The 18,438-nt window shown below is 34.5% G+C and overlaps 1 protein-coding gene and 1 long non-coding RNA gene across 2 annotated transcripts; one reads left to right on the forward strand and one right to left on the reverse strand.

Annotated features, from left to right (window-relative positions):
• Positions 1-6,726: 6,726 nt before the first annotated feature.
• Positions 6,727-10,062, reverse strand: LOC111882382 (flavin-containing monooxygenase FMO GS-OX5). The gene is made up of 7 exons (XM_023878742.3): positions 9,432-10,062; positions 8,420-8,490; positions 8,186-8,335; positions 7,827-7,909; positions 7,575-7,708; positions 7,173-7,348; positions 6,727-7,013 (listed from the first exon to the last, which is right to left on the reverse strand). The coding sequence occupies exons 1-7, from the start codon at positions 9,952-9,954 to the stop codon at positions 6,882-6,884; spliced, it is 1,269 nt and encodes a 422-aa protein (XP_023734510.1). The 5' UTR covers positions 9,955-10,062; the 3' UTR covers positions 6,727-6,881.
• A 599-nt stretch (positions 10,063-10,661) lies between these two features.
• On the forward strand, positions 10,662-11,998 carry LOC128128056 (uncharacterized). Its single transcript, XR_008225656.1, has 2 exons — positions 10,662-11,201; positions 11,465-11,998. It is a non-coding gene; the product is annotated as an uncharacterized LOC128128056 (long non-coding RNA).
• Positions 11,999-18,438: the final 6,440 nt, after the last annotated feature.

Consider the following 18,438-nt stretch of genomic DNA (forward strand, 5'->3'; position numbering starts at 1 on the left):
GTGCTGTTTGTTTTTTTTAAAAAAAAACCACTTCAGACCACTTATTTTTGTGTCGTGCAGCACACGCGCAACAATTGGCCTTTCGCAGCTGTTTGTTTTCCTGAAGACTTCTGACATAAAAACTGTTGCGCGTGTGCTGCGTGGCGCAACACTAAACCAACTGCTTCAAACCTCTTCGTGCCTTACTTTAACTTACTGCAGCAGTCTGTAGACATTAAAAACAAACAGAATTTTTATTAAATGTTGCATCCTTTTGTTCCACCTCTTCTGCTACAGAGGATTGCAGAGGTGGTCTGCAAACTTAAGACATTTTCGCTTCTAAAAAACAAATAGCACCTTAGTTTACACCTTGAAATCATCAAGAAATCAAGAACAAAAGGCGTTTACGGCCAAGACAATCTCCTTTGGCCGTAAACCCAAATTAAGGGTGCAAATGAGCCCTAATCTCCTCCTAAGCCTTGGACTTGAGTCTAGAACACTTCATTGTAACTTATAAGACTTAAAAACACAAAATGATACAAGATACCATGATTTTACAGCCGTAAACTCTTTGGGTCGTAAACTCATGGTCGTGAACTCCCTTGATCATGCCATCTTGGCCGTAAACTCCTAAGTGAGGCCATACATCCCTTACATTCAAACCTATGTGGTTTAACACATCATTGCAAGTGTTACCTAGTACCTAAGGTTGTTGAATTTCATGATTAGATGTTATAAACACTAATTAGATACATATATGTATCATTATATGATAACTAGGATCCGTGTGTGTGCTCAAGTCTTCAGTTGACACATAGCATCCTTTATCGATCTTACGTTCGAGTTACTCACTACAAGTGAGTTCATACCCCTTAACTTATCTTTTAAATGATTTTTAATGCTTTTATGGGGGGTAATACAAGTGGAAAACATGTTAGTTATATAATCAATCACATGTAATTTATAACTACATTTCAAACAAAGGATTTTATATACTTCAAACTGGGTTTCAAACAAAGGATTTCTTATACTTTAAAAATGTATTATCAATCAAACTGCTTTTAAATTGTATTATAAATTGACATCAAGTCATCAATATTTATTATTAAAGTCTTCAAATGTTTTACAAAACTTCTTTTTTTAAACTTATATATTGTCAAATGCGTGTCTATATATGTATAGTTATATAAGTAATGTTTAAAGGACTTAGGACTGATAACTCGCTTTATTTCCTTTTCCTTGTTTGGATGTAGCCTGAGAGTATCAGTTATTTGTCCGAATGTCGTTTAAATATCAGTTATATATTATGTATGCATATGTAGATATAAAAGTACTATCAATCAGTTCAGTACTTTTGGGTAGCAAAGGCATACCTTCATTCATTCAAACTACATAAATTACTAGTAAATTATAATAGGTATAGTTTAGGAGAATAATATCATATACAAATACTATTACATAAAATACTATAACATAGAATACTATAACAGAGAATACTAGACAGAGAATACTATACAAAGGATACTATATAGAGAATACTATACATAGAATACTATTACTATAACAAGTATACTATAACAAGATTCAGAGATAACATAATGTGAGATACTGCTTCATGACATATCGAACATTTCGTTTTGTCACGTTTTGTAACCAGAATCTCCTGGGAGGAGAGCGTGAGTTTGCGTATAGATCTATACTTTGTTAAACTTTGTTTATAAGTCTTTTCATAGCTTTGCTAAACTTTGTGTTTTTGGTTATCTTTGTTTTGCAACAAAACTGAATAATTTTGACAAATTTTCTGAACGTGCTAAAAATTGTGTTTTACTTGGTTATTCTTTGGAACAAAAAGGTTATAAAGTTTTGAGTCTTGATTCAAATTTTGTCTTTGTTTCCAGGGATGTCAAATTTTATGAGTCTGTATTTCCGTTCAAGCTTAAACCTTTAATTGGTGATAAAACTAATACTTTGGTTAATCCAAGTGACCCATTTTCCTATGATGAGCTAGTTTTGTCTAGTTCTCTTCAAGAAAACATTAGTTTAGGTGACTTAGGAGTAACCCTTCAGTCTGTAAGTACTGGAGCAGTTCATAATATGGCTGAGACCTCTAATGATGTGGTCAAAAACCAGGGTGACGAGGCAGGTATGCCACAGGTTGTAGTGGATGTTCCTAGTTTATCTACTATGGCTGAGGAAAATATTTTAGAACATAATAGTCCTTCTGATGATCACTTATTAGGGGTCACTCGGTCTGGTAGAAATGTTTGTTTGCCAACAAGGTTTAATGACTTTGTTGTAGAAAGTTCTCACAAGTATGGTTTAGAAAAATCAGTGAATTATTCTTTGTTACCTAATGATAGTAAATGCTTTGTGTCAAATCTTAATAAAACCTTTGAACCAAGTACTTATTCAGAAGCTTCCACTGATCCAAAGTGGATCAAAGCTATGAATGAGGAAATGGAAGCCTTATATAGAAATCATACTTGGGATATTGTTGATCTTCCTAAGGATAGAAAACCTATTGGTTGTTATTGGATTTATAAAATTAAGTACAAATCAAATGGTGAGGTTGAGAGATATAAATCTAGACTAGTTGCTAAAGGTTATAATCAAAGGGAAGGAATAGATTATGAAGAAACTTTTTCTCCTGTTGCTAAGATTGTTACTGTAAGAGTTTTCATATGTGTAGCTGTTAATAATTATTGGCCTCTCTATCAATTAGATGTTAATAATGCATTTTTATATGGTGACTTAGTTGAAGATGTTTATATGACCTTGCCAGAAGGGTATCACACTAAAAATGATAGTAGAGTGTGTAAACTTGTTAAGTCCTTGTATGGTTTGAAGCAGGCTCCACGAAATTGGAATGAAAAGTTGTGTTCTTCTCTTTTAGTTTTTGGTTTTGTTCAAAGTATAAGTGATTACTCTTTGTTTGTTAGATCAAAAAATAATACCATTGTTATTTTGCTAGTTTATGTAGATGATATAATTCTGACTGGTAATAGCAATGTGGAAATTGAAAATGTTAAATTGTTTCTTAAATCACAATTTAGGATTAAAGATTTAGGTCTATTGAAGTATTTTTTGGGAATTGAAATATTACCCACAGATAATGGTGTTTGTTTGAATCAAAGGAAATATTGTTTAGAGTTATTACATGAGTTTGGTATGCTGGGCTGTAAACCTGTTAAAATACATTTGGAAGTTAATGTTGTGTTTAATAGAGATTGTGATGATAATTCAAATCTTGTGAGTAATATAACTGAATTTCAAAAACTCATAGGAAACTGATTTATCTCACAGTTACTAGACCCGATATTAGTTAAGCAGTTCAAGTATTAAGTCAATTTATGCATAAGCCCAGGAAGTCACATCTAAATGTTGCTTTCAGATTGTTAAGATATTTAAAAGAATGTCCTGGAAAAGGTATTGTGTTTTCTATGTCTAATGTTTTTGGTGTTGTGGATCTTAAAATTTTTAAATGATCTTGGATATAAATATTTAACTCCTGTTAAATTGTTTTGTGATAATGAATCTGCTATTAAGTTAGCATTAAATATAGTTTTTCATAAGAAGACAAAACATTTTGAAATAGATGTTCATTTTGTGAGAGAAAAAATTGAAAGTGGAGTTTTAAAATTAGTGAAAGTTGATACTTCTAATCAAAATGCAGATATTTTAACTAAGTCCTTGACTTCATTTCAACATGAGTACTTGTCTAAAAGACTTGGACTTTTAAATTTGTTTTCTGGAAAATAAGTTTTTCAAATGATAAGTTTGAGAGCGGGTGTTAAAACGTAATATTATATGCAAACTTATCATTTGAGATATTTGGTTGTTTGGGTATATTTTGTTGTTTATTATTTTTTCTAGGGGTATTGTGGTATATCTTGTAAATGCAGGTGAGGATTTATGTGTGGGTTTCTAAACCCGGACTTGTTTCTAATGTGCCCCGGGTATTTAATGTTGAGATGCAGTTCATTTGGATATAGATTAAGCTACACTCGAGTTGTATTCTCTCCAGATTAGGGTTTCATATTAGGGTTTCAGTTCAGGTTGATTTAGAGCTTTGATCTTGTATTAACTTGTTATCAAGTGTTCATCTGAGAGTGAGGGTGATTGTAGTGAGTTTTCTTTTGTATTTCTTTGATGTAAACCAACTGTTTCATAGTGAATGAAATGTTGATGTTGGGAAAATATTGAGTTTATACTTTCGTACAGTTTTCATGATAAAGACGAAGGATGAAGCCTTTGTAACCTTCAAAAGTTTTAAGACACAGGCAAGGTTTAAAAGTACGGAATCACGCCTTGAGGCGTTTTCCCTCCGCCTCATGAGGCGTAAGCCTCAAGGCGGAGTGAGGCGTAAACCCGAGGCGGAATACAATATATATAAAATTATATATTTATATAAAAAATAAGATACTAAACATGTCCTTTTAAGCTAATTTCACCATCAAATCCATTAGTTATAAAAAACACATTCAAAAACATAAAATAAGTCTAGAACATCAAAGTCTTAAACTCCAAAACAACAGCCACTTAGGAAACACACACAAAAAAACACAAGTTAGTGAAAAGTTCAAATAAAATAATCAGCATCATTCGCATCATTTTCAAACCGGTCACCCTCGTCATCGTCAATCAAATTCACTTCATCCCCGTCATCCTCGTCAATCAAATTCACTTGAACATTTTTCCTTTTCCTAGTTCCACTCCCTTCCCCAATTGTCCCGCCACCTCTAGGTCTTCCAATAGCCCTGCCCGCTCTAGCACTTCCAATTACCCCACCATCTTCCTCCCCTAATATCCCGCCACCTCCAATGTCATCTTCCTCACCATAACTTGGGGCGGCTATCCACTCATCATCTGCCAATACATAATCAACAACTAAGGGGTCATCTTCTTTTAATTTAGTCCTCTTAATGAACTTTTGCTTCAACTTTTTATTGTACATGATGTAAACCAAGTTGTTCATTCTTTCGGTGTTTAACCGGTTGCGTCTCTTGGTATGGACTTGATTGAACGTACTCCAATTACGTTCACAAGCCGAAGAATAAGAAAATTAACCTTGAATATGAGCAGACCTCCAGAAGAAGTGCAGAACCGATTCAACTGAAGAAGTGCAGGTGAGATGCGATTTTGAGATGAAGAGATGAGCGGCGATTTAGATTGAGCGAATGAGGTGATTAGGTCAATAAATGAAATGGGTTTTCAGTTTTATTATAAAACCGGTCAATAAAACAAAGGTAAAAAGGAAGTCGACGTAAAAAAGTCAAAATAGTCAAAGAAAAATTGAAGGCGTACGCATCTGGAAAACGTTCCGCCTCAATCGATTCCTATGCGCTTCACTGGTATGAGGCGTGCGTATCAAATCTTACCATTGAGGCGGCGCCTCTAGTTCGATCAACCTCCGATTCGCCTCAAGGCGCGCCTTAGGGCGTGCGTTTCTCATGTTTTTTTAAACGATGCGTATGTATAACCCTAAAGAAAATAGAGTTGTGGTGACACTTGATGTTGTTTTTAAAAGAGAAAAGAAAGTGGGATTGGTTCATGGCCCGAGGCGATGAGCCAACATCAGACCGGTCTTGGTTTCAAACATTTATTAATAATGAATATGGAAGAGAAGCCCACCAGCAAACTATAGGCGGCCATGTTGAAAACCCTACCCATCAAGACAACGATGACTGCTCCACCATCACCACCATTCACATCACCAATACATCAAATGAAAACTATTGGTTTTCGAAATTTGTTTGAAATCTATGACGAGGCAGAGCCAATAGAACTTGAACCAGAAGAGTTATTGTTTTTTGGTGAAGAACCAACGAGTTACTCAGAGGTAGCAAACGATCAGGCCTGGCGGGAAGCAATGAAGAAGGAACTTGATTCAATTGTTAAGAATCAAACGTTGTACCTTGAGTAATCGATGCAATCTGACTTTGTAGTTGATATTTCAGCGGACCATTGCTTTCTCCAAAGTGTTCTTCCAATTCCAACTATAATTCTCTTGCAACAGTTGCAAATATGAATGATCCAGCAATTTCTTTTGAAATTGAATTAAATATCCAAGAACATACCATGCAATCAGTTCCAATCCATTCATCTAACTCATTTTCTTTAGATTCGGGTTGTTTTGTTGTACTATCAACATAGCCGATCTTCTTTTTTGCTCCTAACGCCAGACAAAATTGAGAATTTCCATTGAATCCAGTTTTCGTTACCAGTAAGAAATGTAGAAACCAAAAACATGCTTGGAGAATCTTGTCCTTTAGGGATAAGTGTAGAATTGAGTGAATTAATCTTTGAATTGATATCCATAACTGGATCAATCTTCATCTTTTATAATAGAAATTAATTTGGATTAAAGAAAAACAGATTGTAACTTGCTCTGATACCATTATAACATACAGAGAAAATATGAAGAAGAAGATGAATAGTGAAATGAGAATCTTACTCTGTTATTACTCTTCAGCTTCTATTTATATTACAGAGTACATTAATATATGGCTATTACTAATCAGCTAACTAATGAAGTAACTAATTAACTGATCTAACAAACTTGAATAATTACACACGTGTTTGAATCTTTATAAATGTCCAAGTGAAAATTGATGTGAAGTAATCTGTTAATCTTACAAGAGGGTTTGTTGGGTGATTTTCTAATCGTTCATGTTAGTTACTAGAAAAAAAATCCAAGCAAATTTATGATTATGTGAAAAAAATAAATTATGGTTTCCAAACCCCATATAAAATAGTATGCATATTCCCTTTATAAAAACTACTAATTCATTTGGGTTTGGAATAAAACGATCAAATGCCACATTACAATAGACAACTTTCTTGATAAAATGATTTATATTCCTACGATTGCAATTGATATGCACAAATAAAAATTAAGGAAATTATAATTGAAACACGTCTCGAAAATCATTAGGATGAGAAATCCATTGCTCAAGAAGATTCCTACAAATCACTTTAAGTCGATCATCTATTCGCAATCCTACTTGAGCAGCTAACCAGTCCAAATATTCCAACTGTAAAAACCATCAATTTCAAAGTTTAATAAGTAGTTAGTTTAACAATCAAAGTCATAATAAGAATGAACAAAATCCAATCAATATATTACTTGAAAGAGAAAATTACTGAGAATAGCATATTTTTTCTATGCAGTATTCAAGAATTGAGATGATTACCTTAAAACCTAGTGAATGAGTGTAGCGCTTTGGGTTCCCATTTTCCTCCATTTCTCGATAATGTTTGTGAACATCGGCTAACATCTCGTCTTCCGATGGTAACGATATTTTCCCGGACAATGCAAGTGCTACCCACTTTGATTGTAGCTCAAACATTTGAAAATGAACACCTTGATCTTCATAATGATATTAAATGAGTGTTTGTTACTCAATACAGAAAGAATAACTTAATAAAGAAAGTCGGAGAAATAAGTCTTTTAAATCCTATGTTGTTAAAACTCGCCCTTGTTTATTTCCCAAAATATGGCGTCGTTTTCTCAAATATTTTTAAGCATCATTTACCAAACAAGTGATGTAAATAGAAAAAGAAAAGAACATGGTTTAGTTGACGGATGTACGTACTATATGTTAGTCCAACGAAAGCAAGTCTAGGTGCGAGTTGTGGAGGGAACACATGTTTGTATAGTGGTCCAACACGATTGTCATCCACATGCACAATGTTGTTTGTCCTTAGAAATGGAAAATGGAATTTGTACCTATCAAATACACCGAATCAAATAAGAGTTTTGCGGTTTATTTTCATAGAATTTCGAAAATAAAATATGGATTCTGAAAAAAAGAATAAAAAAAAAGGGTTTTGGATGTAGTTCATACCCGGTGCAATGTAAGATAATATCCGCTTCAATAGAATCTCCATCTTGGAAGAAGATGGTTCCATCATCATAAACACGATTAATCTGTTCAAATGTCAAAATTTTGTTCATAATGGTCTCATTTGTTACAAATGACAGATAGGTTGTACTATGTCTGCCATGAGCCGGACTGACACAATGTCAAGAGGACAAATATTGCATTTTTTTTTGCACAATCTAAAAAGGTGTAAGAGGGTCTCACTCTCCATATCTCATCCTAATTATAAATACAAGATAGGTGATACTGTATTTGATGTGTATTGGACTGGCAGTCTGACGTCTAAAAAATAGTAGTTTAAACACAGAGAGACTTGGATGTACCTTTGAATGTTGCCATATATTTTCAAACACATCCAACTTTGAGACTTTGACATTTAAAGATCTTGACGAAAGATGAACCTCTTTGGCAAGTGTTGCGATTTCTCGAGATATATCGAGTGCACTAGGCCCGTTCCCAATCACTACCACGACCTATTATTGTGTAGAAAATATTGATACTATTGTGTTTATTAGTTAAAATGAAACAAAAAAAATATGAGAAAGATGTATACAAACTTGATCTCGATATGGTTCAGGAACTCGATAATTGTGACTATGAGTTTGTTTTCGTGACCATTCCTCGATACCTGTCTCGATTTATGCAAACTAAAATTTAGCTATACATTTTTATGGAATAATAGTTTAAATCTTACGAAATATAGCTTGATGTGCTAAATTCAGTTTTTTTAAGAATTTACAAAGGATGGTTTTAAATAAAATACTTATCACTTCTATCGCCATAATTTTTCTAAAAATATAAGATTTTTGTTCTTTTTTCTTTATATTATTATGACCAATATTTTTAAATTTAATTAATTAACATGATACATTTCATTTGTTTGTTTTTCTTTTTAACCATCAACCGTCCCCATATGATCTGGTCCGATAAAAAAATAAAAATTTTAATGATTAAATCATAAAAGAAACATATTCATTTACTGTTGAATATATATTTGATTCAAAATTTTATGAAGTAAATTACTTTATATAAAAACAATAAAATTAAAAAAAAAAAAATGAAAGATTTTATAGATGGTTAAACCAAAAAATTTCGAACTAAAATGACTTTTACCGAACTTGGCCTTTAAAATATATTACCAATTTACAAAGATTAGCAATAAAGTATTATATAAAGTGGATTCAACCACAAAAATGATGAAAATTAATATATGAAAAATATATTATTGATTTATAAGCATTATAGATTATAAAATTTACACATAAAAAAAATAAAAAAATAAAAAAGAAGAAGAAGAAAACTACTTTCCAGCCATTATTAATAGCAATTCTATAAAAAAAAATTTAAAAAGAGTATTAAAAATATCATGAAATGTACTAAAAAGACAAAATACATAACAATATGAGATAATATATATATATATATATATATATATATATATATATATATATATATATATAATCAATAACAACATTTGAAAAAACAAAAAAAAACAGAAAAAAAAAAAAGAAAAAACATGGTTAAGCAGTCACGTGAGCCGGCCGATCACTGTAGAATTACATTACATACCAGGAACATCATCTGCGATTCGAGGTTCAGTATGGTGGCCGCTGCAAACCACCACCGCATCAAACACCTCCGCCACCGAACCCACCTCCATCGTCCTCCACTCCACCACAAAGTCACTGTCTAACGACTCGACTCGCACCACCTCCGAGTTAAACCGAATCACCTCAGTGATTCCGAACTCGTTAGCAAAATCCTGCAAAAACTTTAGAACCTCTTCATGACCGGGGAACATTCTCGGATCACCGTAGGATTTGTCTTCAAATGAGTAATAGGAGAAACCCATGAGTGGCCGAGGGAGATTTGTTCGGAGGGATGAGTAGAGACTGCTGTGGACAACGGATCTATTGGGGTCGAGGTGAAGAACATCGCCGGCCTCGACTTGGGGTTCGTAAAGCCAGGTTCCACCGAGACGGTTTGATTTTTCAAAGACGGTGACTCGGTGGTTCTCTCGGAGAAGCTCCCGAGTGGTGAGTAGGCCGGAGGTGCCGGCTCCGATGACAGCGATATTCAGAGAATGTGTCATGATGATGGGGCGGCGTAAGTTGAGTGGGGATTGGGTAAGTGATGGAGTATGTTTTTTTGGTTCAGCTCGATTTGGTTTTTGGGATTTGTCTAAATTTGACGAAATGAATATTATATAAATCAAATTGTATCAGAATTTTGTTGTGAAGATTTGTCTATATTTGACAAAAATAATATAACTTAAACAAAATGTACCATAAGTGCCTTGATTAGAATTTTGTTTCGAAAATGAAATCAACGCTTGATGAAATGAGTTTCTGAAATCTTCACTTTGATATGAATTATTAAACACATTAATCATTTCATTTAGCATTTTCGGTAATCCTACTTAATAAAATCAATCTCATAAATTTTGACACATGTCATTTTGTGGTGTTTTTTAAATAAATATTATTCCCTTTTCAATTTTTGGTTTGTTTCAATTTTTAAAATAAAAGTCATATACTTATATATCTAAGTATTAAATATGATATATGATATTAAATTGCAATAAATATGTATCTTCCTTATTTTAAAGTTGTATATTAAAAAATATTTTTTGTTTATATTTTAATGTTTAATTTTTTTTAAATCAACCCGTGTGATATACGGGTTTCACACCTAGTATAACATTAAAATTTAATTGATTAAAAGGAGTAAAAATATATACCATACACATAATTAAAGTAAGGGGTTGTTTGTTAGCCTCTTAATCTGTAAATTAAGAGGCAAACTCTTAAAAATTCAGATTTAGACCGTTTGTTTGGGTATTAATTTTTGCCTCTTAATTTTGTTAATACCTCTTAAAGTTTCAGATGTAGAGCCATGTCTGAACTTAAAAAAAAAAAAACGCGCTTTCCCCTTCCTGCCCTAAAATTTCAACACTCTTTTTCGTCACTCCATATTTCACGAGACCAACGTCCATTTCTCCCACTCAACCCCTTTCCGAGCTGCCTCCCTTCACCATCGACTTCGCCGCCGACAACCCCTCTAACGAGGCCGCCTTTTCCATCGCCGTCGGTAGTGCCGACTCCCTTCGTCGAAGTAGCCAAATTTTCCGATTCCAGGTGAAATTTTATTCCTTTGCCCTAAAACTCGATAATAAGATCTCTAGTTAATCGATCTCTGTTTTGGGTGAGGATCTAAGACGAAGTGGTTGATCTCATGGGAGTTAATCAGTGAGTTGCTATGAAATTTGTGACAAGTTCTATATATTGGGTGCAATGACTTGTGGCTTTCCTGGAAATCCATGAAATTCGACATGCTACTGTGAGGCTTCCTATTCAATACATATTCATTATGTATTATACAATAATCAAATAATTTATTATGGTGGCATCAATATGTTACATCATATGGTTAAACTTGTTCATATACAAGATTTAGAGGGCTCATTTTCTGGTTATAAACTTCTTCTATTTATGTATTCCATTTGAAATTCAAATCAATGAGAGTTTGATTTATGCATTTGGCAACAAAATCTATAGTGTATATGCTTTGGTGTTTGTATGTTATTCATTTGTGATATGCAGGTGGAAGTTAAGTGGGCTTTGTGGAGGGAAGAACAACAAATGTCTAGACCTGAAGCAATGTTGGGAGGAGCTCCAGGGGTACATGGACATAAAATTTTATCAATACTTTGAAAGTTATGGCTATATAACTGATGTAGTAATCACGTTTGACCTTCCATGAACCCAACAAGAATTTTGTTGAGGTGAAACGAGCACTTCCTAAAGACGTTATTCCTGGCAGCAATTTTGGCTATTATGATATTCAAATGGATGTTAATAGATTTCTGCAACAAACCTCTGGTTTGGGGCAAGAGGTGGTGGTTAAGATCAGCAAGAGGCAGGTGGTGGTGACAATATGGGCGTCAGACAAACAGGTTACTAATAGTTTGTATGTCATTTTTAAAAGTGTGGTTGGTAGGTGGAAATGTGTAGCTCATGTTTGCAATAGTTGTATCTGATTCCATTTATCAATTGTGTACATCTTTTTCATTTTTAATGTTTGCAATAGTTTATCTATTTCTATTTATCAATTGTTTACATCTTTTTCATTTTTAATGTTATTGTGGATTTCTTATGGTGGATTTCGTTATTGTGGATTTCTTATGGTGTTGGTGTTTATATTTGGATTTTGTATGATGCTTATATTTTTTTATAACTATTCAATAAGTTTTTTATAACTATTCAAGAAGTTGGTTAAATTATTATATAACACAGAAACATTGAATTTAGCTGAAAATAATATAGAAGGGTAAAATGGTCATTTTCCTTGTTTAGCACATTAATTTAGAGGTTTCAACCAAACAGTATGTTAAAAATCAGATCTTAAAAATTCAGAGCCTCTTAGAAATTCAGACCTCTTAAAAATTCAAAGCTTAAAAATTGAGATCCTGTCAAACAGCCCCTAAATGAGTGAAAATTTTACTCGTAAAACCGCTAACTCATCGAAATCGGATGGCATTTATTGTTTGCCCATTTTGACCAAAATATAAAGATATTTTTGCATACATTCCGAAGTGTCTTATTTACTGTCCATTAAGTGGAATATGTTGGGTTAGACATCTCCACTCCGAAATGCCCCATTCAAAATACGTAGTTATTTTTCAAAAAAGAATAATAATTGTTAATTTATTCAAAATGTCTTAAACATTGTTTAGGTTATTCAATTTCCCATATAAATGTGGTTAAATTTAAAGAATGACATCCTTTACGGTTACACCAGAAATTCTTTTATTTTGCAAAAAGGTTACCGTTCTAGCTTCCTCTTAGTGGAACTGCTAAGACTAAAACTCCATATTACGTAAAGTAAGTTGAACTCTTAATTTTTTGCAAATATACCATTTGGAACCAATTTTCTACACATGGAGAGTGAGTCTCCCTTGTTATGTTTAGGGTTTTAAGATTAGAAGGGATATATTTATAAAGATAGAATACCGAAAATATCCATGTCAGCTTGGCTTTTGAATCCTACATATGTAATCACTACATGAAATATTATGTGATTTTTTGTCTACTCTAGCTTTTGAATAATCAAATGCAACTACATGTTAACTACACAACAATCACCCTTAACAATTTAACGAATCAAGCTCCAGCTAAATTCGGCTCGAATGCACTCACTTGACAAATACATTTTCAAACAAGACAATATACTAGATGAAAAAACTAGTATATTTCATTTACAATATATATGTTAATATCATCATCTTCTAAAATGGCAATACAATACCAAAAATAGTGTCCCACCTTTGTGTAAATAGAACAAAAAAATTGCATTTTTAATCTCATTGAAATGGTGGTTACCTCAATTTCATGTCAAACACGGTGTAATATTGTGATACAAATGGGGGATCTTTGTATTTGTAAAATCCCCAAAATCAAGATAAAAATTTTCATTTAAAAATTAAAAGAAACCACTATTTTCAAACAAAACCCATATCAAATCAAGTATCAAATACAAATATCCCCAAGATCAGTGTATCATAAAGTCTCCAAAAACATAACATCGAAGGATATATATGATCACGTCTTTGCTTTCCCACGATCATCTGAAGTATCTGAAACATAAAACTTAAACTGTAAGCAAGAAGCTTTGCGAGTTCCCCCCAAGTGCTATCACATAAACATATAACATCATGCATATTAGGTCTACAACTAACAGAATGAATTACCCCTGAGCCCACAACATGAGTTTTGCTTGCCTTACTGGCCCAGGGCTCATGTCTAGTTTGCTCTCGAGCCAACAACATAAGTTTGGCTTGCCTTACTAGCCCACAACTTATATCTGGATTGCTCCCGAGCCCACAACATAAGTCTGGATTGCCTTACTGACCCACAACTTATGTCTGGCTTGCTCCTAGGTTTGTTGGATTCCGCACAGAGCAGGATTACCTCAACCCAACCATACTATGTCAATATATACATAATCGATAACATATATCCAACAAACAGATAGTCATATAACCAATCAGACAAACAGGAAGATCTACGGATCACTACCTCATAGCAACATCCTACATACTAGAGATCTTAATAGATCACTACAACATAACAACATCCTCTATACCAGGATATATATATAACCTAGTGGGACAACATTGGTGCCTTCGACCTACAAGTACAATGAGAACTTACCTCTCAGTCTGAAAAGATTGTTGAATAGAAAATTGTTCCGTTTATCAGCTCTATTGGTCAATTATTCATTGGAATATGACCAAACTTAACTTATAATCAAAATACCCAAAAATACCCTTAGGTCAAACTTGGTCAAACCTTGGTCAAAGTCAAAAAGTTAAAAGCCCATCTAAGTCAACTCAGATAAGTACGCTGGCCATGCTCAGCTTGTACGTAGGGCGTACTCGAGCTTTGACCAATTACAGGGTGTTGACTGCATATGGTCAAAGCTCGACATTGTTCCGTTTATCAACTCTATACCAGGATACATAACCTAGTGGGACAACATTGGTGCCTTCGACCTACAAGTACAATGAGGAGAACTTACCTCTTAGTCTGAAAAGATTGTTGAATAGGACATTGTTTCGTTTATCAGCTCTACTGGTCAATTATTCATTGGAATATGACCAAACTTAACTTGTAATCAAAATACTCAAAAATACCCTTAGGTCAAACTTGCTCAAACCCTGGTCAAAGTCAAAAAGTTAAAAGCCCATCTAAGTCAACTCAGATGAGTACGCTGGCCATGCTCAGCTTGTACGCAGGGCGTACTCGAGCTTTGACCAATTACAGGGTGTTGACTACATATGCGCATCGTACCATTTGGTACACCTAGTGTATGCGACTACCTCTCCACCCTTTTAGTAAGAGCTTAATTCTTTAAGCTATTTCATCTAAATTCTAGATCTAGTCCTCAAATGTTATCCTTAATCATAAAGTTCCCAACTTTATGGTCTTGCATGGCTATTAAGTGCTTAATACCAAAAACACTAACTTCTTAACTCATTAAGACATCCTAGTTCATGCGTGGAAGGAAGCTATTGATCAAGACCACATTTTTATGTTTCTAAACACACCAAAACATCTAAAAGGACAACTTATATGAATTAGAGTAACCCATACTCATAACACCAAGCTTATGGTACCAAAAGAACACAAATTCATGGCTAAACAAGATTTAATCAATACTTCAGCAAGTTTAGAGCTTTTTACCTTCAAATGGTGTCAAATGATGATGTGATTCTGGATCCAAAGTGTTCCACTCTTTTAAGATGGTCACCTCTTCTTTCTTCCTCCTTCAAGATCACTAAAACATACAAAGGGCTCAAGATGTTATCAAATGGATTAGGGTTGTAAAGGGGTCGAAATGGGGATAGAGGCTGATGAAAGAAAGAATCCTTGAGAGTTAAGGATGTTTAAATATGGTCCGAACCCTAAAAATTAGGGTTTGCACCCCAGCTACCTATGCCCAACGTACACATGAAGCCACCAAAATTTACAAAAATGCCATTGGGGCCAAAATGAAAACAATTCTCATACTAAGGGCATAAATGAAAATATAAGGAAATTGAGATGTTACAATTCTCCCCCACTTAAATCAGACTTCGTCCTCGAAGTCACTCCTTACTACCCTTCAGACATACCTGAGAAATTGGGCAATTCTTCCACGACCATGGTCCAAACTGAGCATTCGGCTCATACAAGCGACTGCCTCCCCATTCTACAAGTGAAACCTAGCCTTAGAAGAACTACATATCCTGGCCAATAATGAATCCTTGACCCGCTATCTTTAACCCTTGAAGAATGATCATTACTACTCTTCCCAAAATCCCCAAATCCAAAGCCTTTACTAACTATTCATTGTTGTTAAACCCTTCACCTGAAAACAAAGAGACTCCCAACACGATTCTCTGTTATAAGCTGTTGTAGAGAAACACACACATATATCGCCAATATATACCACAACTCCCTTTAACCATTTCAAAGTTGAGGCTTAATATAAACAAAATTTGAGAGGCCACTCAGAAACCCGTAGCTACCAACAAACAACCCAATAACTTGAAAATACTCAACCATAACCTGAATTGTAAGACCCAACTGCCAGAGAGAACCCCTCATACTGGGAACTCCTGAAACTTCAACCACCAATCAACTCCATCTATATACCTCCCAGAACTGGGAACCCCTCAGTCTAAACCTCAGAAACCATACCCTAAGACTGATGATCATCCATATGCCGTACCTACCCCTAGTACCAGACTAGGAACACCACCAGGTCATGTAGAAAGAATACTTAAAAGACATTGATCATGAATTTCAACCAACACTAAATCTGGAAGTTGTGCTCAAAAACCTTAAATACACACTTGACTTCCTGACAAGTTATCACCAAACCACTGCTCCCACGAGCATAATGATGGTCCATCCAAGAATTTCACGTTGCATCCAAATCCCTTATCAGCTCAGGTGTACCTCGACCTGACAGATCACTCAAGACATATACAACAAACTTCGAGACCCAAGATTTCAGAACCACTACCTAACACTGGTAACCAAACTCCTAATAAACAACCTACAATGAAACGAGTTCCACCATTGCAAACATTCATCAAGTGACTTCCGATGTACAACCAATTCATCAACCAAAACAAACTTTTACTGACCACATGATCCAAACCGGCTAGTCCGTGAGTCTCCTAACTCCCAACAATGCACTAACATCCAAAGTACTACACGCAGAAAATAAACAAACATGAACAATGGGCCCATAACCTATGTTTGGAATACCCCTACAAGGTCCTCAACATAAGTCTGGTTGCCTCTGATCCCATAGCATGAGTCTGAAATGCCCTTCCCAGGTCTCAGCCCATGTCTTTAATGCTCCCGCTATCTTGGCCTTCCAAATGACTACCGATCCTAAACATGCTAATAAGACTAACAGTCTTGAGACTTAAGAGTGTCAACCAATTGACTACCGAGTCTCGCCCACATGAAACATACATCCACTGGTTTACAATACATCATGACACCTTCTAATCACTAAAATGATAAGCTCATGGTACCCCATTGATCTTGCCATCATTCCATCACTCACCTAAAAAACTCACGACTAGCACCACAGGGCCTAAAGATACTCAACCTCAATCCACCGTCTTGCAGGAACCCAATAAACATTCCTCTCAACAGTAACCAAACACAACACTGCCATACTCTTTTACTACATATAATTCCTTTCATAGAGCAGACTGCTACCAATGCAAAATCCAATGAATACATGGTTGCACACAACCCAAGAATGGGATAGACGGCCACACTCTTGTTCCAATTCAAAGGCTATAACCCAAATAAGAAACATGCAAATAATTTGAACCAAGTACTCCATTTTTATCTTGTCCAACCCACATACACCCTCACGAAAATATCTAATGAACTTATTGTCACACCCCAAAACCTGAACGGCAGAAATGTTCGGGGGCGGAGGACGTCATGTACACTATCACAACAATGCATAATAGTAAACAAGCAACAACATCATCCATTGCATTAATAATATAATTTTAATACAAGTGTGTTATGTATAGTTTATAAGACACCAAAAATATGAATCAAAATAAGATATGAGCCTTGAACGTGCTCCATCTTCTCGAAACCTGGTCATCGGTACCTGTCTACTGGTGACCTGAGAATACAAGTTATTTTGAAAGCGTAGATCAACATTAAAGCTGGTGAGTTCATAAGTATTTTAGTGTCATTGCTTGTATGAAAGTGTTTGTAAATGTTTGATGTAAATGTTTGTAGTAAATGTTTGTATCTCCTAGAAAATCCTATATTTTCTACTAAAAAGTAGGCTTTTACCGAGGCCCAAATGTTCTGTGTATTGTGTTGTTTGTAAAAGTGTGTACCTTTCCCAAGTATGACTATCACTACCAAAATATAGTTTACATTACCGTTTATGTGAGATGATCACAATGTGAATGCAATGGGAAATAATTGTGTACAGTAGTATTGTATGTAAGTAACTACCAATGTACTAACTACCTTAAACCAGTTTGTTAATTAAGGTAAAATGTGATATGATTGTAACCATACTCGATCGACTAGTATAACACGATGCTCTAAGGCATCGAAATGGTATGCCATTAGTCACCCATAGACCTGCAGGTCCCACTGTAGCTAGCAACAAGGTGTAGGATAGTCAATCCCATATAGATCTATACACCAATTCACGCTCTCCCTCCAGGAGACTATGGTTGCAAAAAGTGACACAACAGTAGATTGCCATGCCATGAAATAGTGGCTCACATTAATGCCATAGTGTTCTAGTGTTTTTATAGTATGCTCTAGTGTATTGCATGTTCTCTCTGTACTAGTGTATTGTATGTTTCTTGTATAGTGTAGTGTATGTTCTCTTTGTTTCTCATCATAGTATGTTCTTTCTGTTTCTCATAATAGTATGTTTATATTGACTCTTGAATGAACTGACTCTTGTATGTTTCATTGTTCTAGTAATAGTAAGTAATGACTTCCTAAACTATACCTATTAT

The sequence above is a fragment of the Lactuca sativa genome, chromosome 8, assembly GCF_002870075.4.
Source record: "Lactuca sativa cultivar Salinas chromosome 8, Lsat_Salinas_v11, whole genome shotgun sequence".
NCBI classification, from domain to species: domain Eukaryota; kingdom Viridiplantae; phylum Streptophyta; class Magnoliopsida; order Asterales; family Asteraceae; genus Lactuca; species Lactuca sativa.